The following is a 5,218-nucleotide window of genomic DNA, read 5'->3' as shown; positions in this document are numbered from 1 at the left end:
TTTATTATTTTCATTATGATGTAATAATATGTATTCATAATTTTTTTTTTTTTTTGTGATTTGGTTTGTTTTGCCTATGTTATATAGTTGTTGTCTTTTTGTTTATGCTTTTCTCTTTATATATATTTAACTTTTTTTTCCTTCACTAGATGGCAAACAATAGTTAGTCTACAATAAAACGTACTAACTATCAGTGGACATTAGAAGAGGATGCAATACTTGTTGAGTGTCTAGTTGAAGTTGGGCCATCTTGGAAGGGTGACAATGGATTCAAGCTTGGATTTGCTACTCATTTGGAGAAAATGATGCTTAAGAAAATACCTGGTTGTACCTTGAAAGCTAACCCTCATATTGGGTCAAGGATTAAGCAATTAAAGAAGCATTATAATGCAATTTGTGAAATGATGGGCCAGGGCCTAAGGGCCCTAGTGGTTTTGACTGGAATGATAAGGACAAATTGATTGTGGTTGAAAAAGAAATATATAAAGAATGAATAAAGGTAAAATATAGCAATAGATTTGTACTTATTTCTTTTTTCTTTTTTTCATCAATATAGATTTATTCATCAAATAATTTTTAAAAATAATTCTATTTTGCAGACCCATCATTCTGTTAAAGGGCTTTATAATAAGCCATTCTCATACTTTGATATATTGGGTCCAATTTTTGGTAAAGATGTAGCTAATGGAGCTGATGCGGAGGATCCATCAGATGCTGTGGAAGCAATGGACAAAGAAGCTAATGTTACTGAAACTGAGTATGAAGAAGATGGACTTTCGGATTTTGTTGAGGAAACCCAACAAATATCCACTAATGACAATAATGCTAAAGAGGTTGGGGGATATGCTAGTGGGTCAAATTTTGCTAAAAAAGGTAAAAAGAGAGAAAGACATGATGATTCAATGATTGAAATGGTATCTAAGACTATGGAGAGACTTGGTCGTGTTTATGAGAGCACTAATGAGAATATTAAGGAGCTGACTTCTTGTTTTAAGCATGAATCTGAGGGAAGTAATAGGAGGATGTCAATTTTTGAAGAGCTTATGAAGATTGAAGGATTGACTACTCAAGAGAGGGTTCGAGTTGGTATGACTATATGTAAGGATAGCAATATAACTGACTTTTTTATGCAGGTGGATCTTGAACACAAAAGATGTTGGTGGCCCAAATATTGGCTGAAAATCCTGGTCTTTAAATTGATGTGAAGACTCTAGTACTTGGATTTTATTTTGGTTTGTGGATTTATGTGACTACTTATGTTGCAAACTTTAAATTGATATTAACACTTGTGAATGCTGAAGTATTTTGGTTTTTATTTTGTCATGTCATGATAGTTTTTTAAAATTTCCCTTATGAACTTGTTTGGGTTCTTGTAATGCAACGTTTACTTCTTTATGTACAAACAATATTGTGTTCTAGAATAGAAAGAATCATAAAAGTAGTGAAGTAGAAGTAGACAACCACGCACTTTTTGTTATTTCAATTATACCCACTACTTACATTTTCATATATATTGACCTTCATGTATCATAAGCTTTATTAGCAACAATAACTGGATATTTTGTATTCTAAATTCCTTAAAAATAATTAAAGTAGATATTAATACAAATATATATATTATGTATATGTATATTATACATAATGTGTAAAAAAAATAACGTTTTTTGACTTCTTAAAGAGGTTTTTTTTTTTAAGTGACTTAGAGGTTGTGGACCTTAATATTTTATATATTAGAAGAAATTTATTATTTAAAAAAAATCAAATAAGGTTAATTTTGAAAAATTAATATAGATTATAGGAATGTTGTATTTAAACCAAATATAAAAATGTAAGATTTCCAAAAAAGAATACCTAACATTTTTTAGGATGTTTAAAACTAACTAAATATAAAATTACATAAATCTTGAGAATTTCTCTCTAACCAAACGCCCCTCAGTTCAATTGAAAGCCATTAATTCAACTAAATGCTTTTAAAAACACCCAATTTTTTTTTTACGAGTTACACTTGCAGATTTTTTTGTGCCCTTATAAACTCTACCAAGCTGTCGAAGTTCCGAGTTGAGCTGCCATTTTTTCCGGCAGCCTTGTGGGCAAGCTCCTTCAACCACTCAGCATTCTCCTTCAGCTTCTTCCCTCCTTCTTCCAACAAAACCAGATCCAGAGCTCGGATTGTTGCATCTTTCCTCAAGACGCCAACCTTCACGCCGATTCGCCATACGTGTTCCGCCACCCATCCGTTCAGATGTTGCTCGGCGAATATTGGCCGGCCGATCAGCGGCACGCCGGCAGTGATGCTCTCCATCACCGACTTCCACCCAAAATGAGTGATGAACACGCCAATGCTAACGTGCGCCAGAACCTGTACTTGAGGCGTCCAAGGCACCATCTTTCCGGTCCGGTTGATCCTCTCCAGCAGTTTCTCCGGTAGATGCTTTTTCAGGCTGTCTTTGATCGACCAGAGAAATGGCGTGGCTCTAGCTTCAAGAGCATTGGCCAACTCCACCAGCTCGTCCGGCGCCGGCGTCCCCACTGTTCCGAAGCCGATGTACGCCACGGACCCGGGCTTCTGCGAGTCCAGCCATTGTAGGCATCCGTACTCATCGGAGAAAGATGATGGTCCGGTCGCCGGCGCCGAACATGTGAGGTTAAGGGGGCCGATATACAGCAACTTGGTGAAGTTGAAGTTGAGATCTTCGCTGGCCTCGGATTCTAAACCTTCGAACGAGTTTACTGCAAGAAATTTTGCTTTCCGCAGAACTTTTCCCATTTTGTGGAGCATGACGGCGAAGGCAGAATCTAGGTTCCCAAACAAGACTCCGCTGGGCAAGTCACCCAGGCGTACCCCGCCCGAAAACCCTGGAATGAACTTGACGATTTCGTCTTCTCGTCCAGCGAGAGCTGCAGCATCCACCAACAAAATCAAACAAATTGCCATCTCTATATCTATGTCTACCAACTAGTATCTATTATTTTTTTAACTATATATTAAGCATGATCACTAAATTTATCTAACCAGTGACCATGGGTTGTCATATTAGAGAAAAAAAATTCCTCAATCTCGAAACGACCAATTAGTAAAATTCAAACAACTAGCTAAAAGACTACCGATGGCCACTCAATGGCTTAGGAATATTGATTTGCCCAACAACGAGTTATTGCAAGTTTGATTCTCATGAGAGGCCTGGAGGTAAAAATTGTTACCGTTGATTCCGACGGTGTCCCGGATCAAATCGGTGTAAACATGAACGGAAAGTGACAACACCCCCCCGGTCCGAACTGGGATCCAGGCGACACCCATCTCCTCCGCGAGGTCACAGGAGAACCACAGAAATGCGTCGGCCATAAGGCAGCTGATTCTCCGGCCAATCTCCGCCTCCGCCGCCTGCACCGCTTTCTTACAGCTCTGGTACCCCGCCTCCAGGAACAGGCTGATAGCCTCCTGAGGCTTTCCGGAGAATACATACCCCTCCGGCACGCCGTCAGAGAGGTGAAAGGCCTTCAGGTTAGGCGGCGCTGGGACCGAGAACAATGATTTGTTCGACTCTTCCGTGGTGTAGAACGAGAAGGTCACGTCTGGAGCGGCGGCCGCCAGCCGGCAGACGATGCGGAGCAGGCTGCCGGGGTGGGAGGAGAAGGGGAACGCCAGCACGGCGACGTGTAGGTGGGGCGAGGAGTCGGCCATTGGCACTCTTGTTCCAATTGATTGAGGTTTGCTTAACTGCCTGTACATAGGACACACACACATACATGTATATATATTTGGAGGAGACGATGGGTTGGTTGACACGTACGAGGAAAACCCTACGATAATGAATGTGTAATTAAGACGTTAGGTCAATCAATGGCTTCTCCTCTGCAAAGCCAAATCTTCCCATTCAGTACCACATTTTTTATTCATTTCAAGCGGTGGGCCTTCTCGTGGCTGCACTTGCACCACAAACATTATTCAACAAAGAAGAGACAGCGGACCTCAATCACAGCAAGCAAGTCTTCCTTACCTAGTGTTTGCTAATCAACGTACGATCAATATATAGATTGAAAAAAAAAAAAAAAAACTCTAAAGCATAGCGCAACGGTCGAGAATGGACACAGAAAAGATTTTTTGTCCTTACGTGCCGGTATTCAAATCCTGATAACTGTGGTTTCTCATTTAAAAAAATAAAATATAAATATTATTTTAGATAAAATTATTTTTTATTATATTTATTTAAAAAATTATGTAATTTTTTATTTTAAATTCTTCAAATAAATTTATCTTTACTTATTTTTTAAATAAATTATCTTAAATTTTACAAATAAATTATCTTAATATAATTTTATTTTACTTATTTTAACAAATATTAACAATATTAATAAAAGCTTCAATAACACAACGATGGATCTTCTTTTCATTACCATACGAACTATATTTTTAATTATTATGACATATTAATGCCATTTCCAACTTATTTTTTTATCCTACTCTCTATTATATTATAAATAATTTACTTTTTATTATGATTTTATCTAAAAAATTGTGCGTGTTCTAATTACACTCCCTATTCTCTTCTCTATTTTATTTATTTTATCTTATAATTTTTATTACTATAAAAATTTATTATTTATTTGATATTTTAATAATAAATATGGAGGTTTTAGATTTTTATAATATTTAATATATTTGCAAATAAATTTACTAATATTTTTTAAAAATAATTATCAAAAAGCAATTGGTCAACCTGCATAAAAAAATCACAAAAAAACTACAGAAAGATTAAATCAACACTTTCATTATGATACAATAACTATTATTTTAAATACCTAAATAAATAATTTAATCGAGTAATTTTGAGATTCACTTTTAGGATCAAGGGCAAAACATTACATTGAAAATTTAGAAAAAATATATTACAAATTAAATGTGATTTGGCTCTATAGTGAAATAATTCACTAGTGTATAATTTTGTATTAAAAAATTATAAATATATATATTTAACACAATTATCTCTAATTTAGATAATTGGTCACATTTTGGATTGCAAATTCATTTAATCTAAGCATAGGATTATCTTTGAATACTTAATACACAAAATAATCAAATACACATACACAAAATGAATAATTAAATATACAAAATAATCAAATACACACATACGCATAATCAGTAATCAAATACACAAAATAATCAAATTTATGCATATACAAAATTAATAATCAAATACATAAATTAATAACCAAA

General features: G+C 35.3%; 1 protein-coding gene across 1 annotated transcript; it reads right to left on the bottom strand.

Moving 5' to 3' along the window:
* Positions 1-1,846: 1,846 nt before the first annotated feature.
* Positions 1,847-3,839, bottom strand: LOC127795456 (anthocyanidin 3-O-galactosyltransferase F3GT1-like). Its single transcript, XM_052327129.1, has 2 exons — positions 3,202-3,839; positions 1,847-2,898 (listed from the first exon to the last, which is right to left on the bottom strand). Exons 1-2 carry the CDS (start codon positions 3,743-3,745, stop codon positions 2,000-2,002), a joined length of 1,443 nt encoding a protein of 480 aa, XP_052183089.1. The 5' UTR covers positions 3,746-3,839; the 3' UTR covers positions 1,847-1,999.
* Positions 3,840-5,218: the final 1,379 nt, after the last annotated feature.

Source organism: Diospyros lotus, chromosome 2, assembly GCF_014633365.1.
Source record: "Diospyros lotus cultivar Yz01 chromosome 2, ASM1463336v1, whole genome shotgun sequence".
Classification (NCBI taxonomy): domain Eukaryota; kingdom Viridiplantae; phylum Streptophyta; class Magnoliopsida; order Ericales; family Ebenaceae; genus Diospyros; species Diospyros lotus.
The sequence above is the reverse complement of the archived record's forward strand: the minus strand, read 5'-3'. Positions and strand labels throughout refer to the sequence as shown.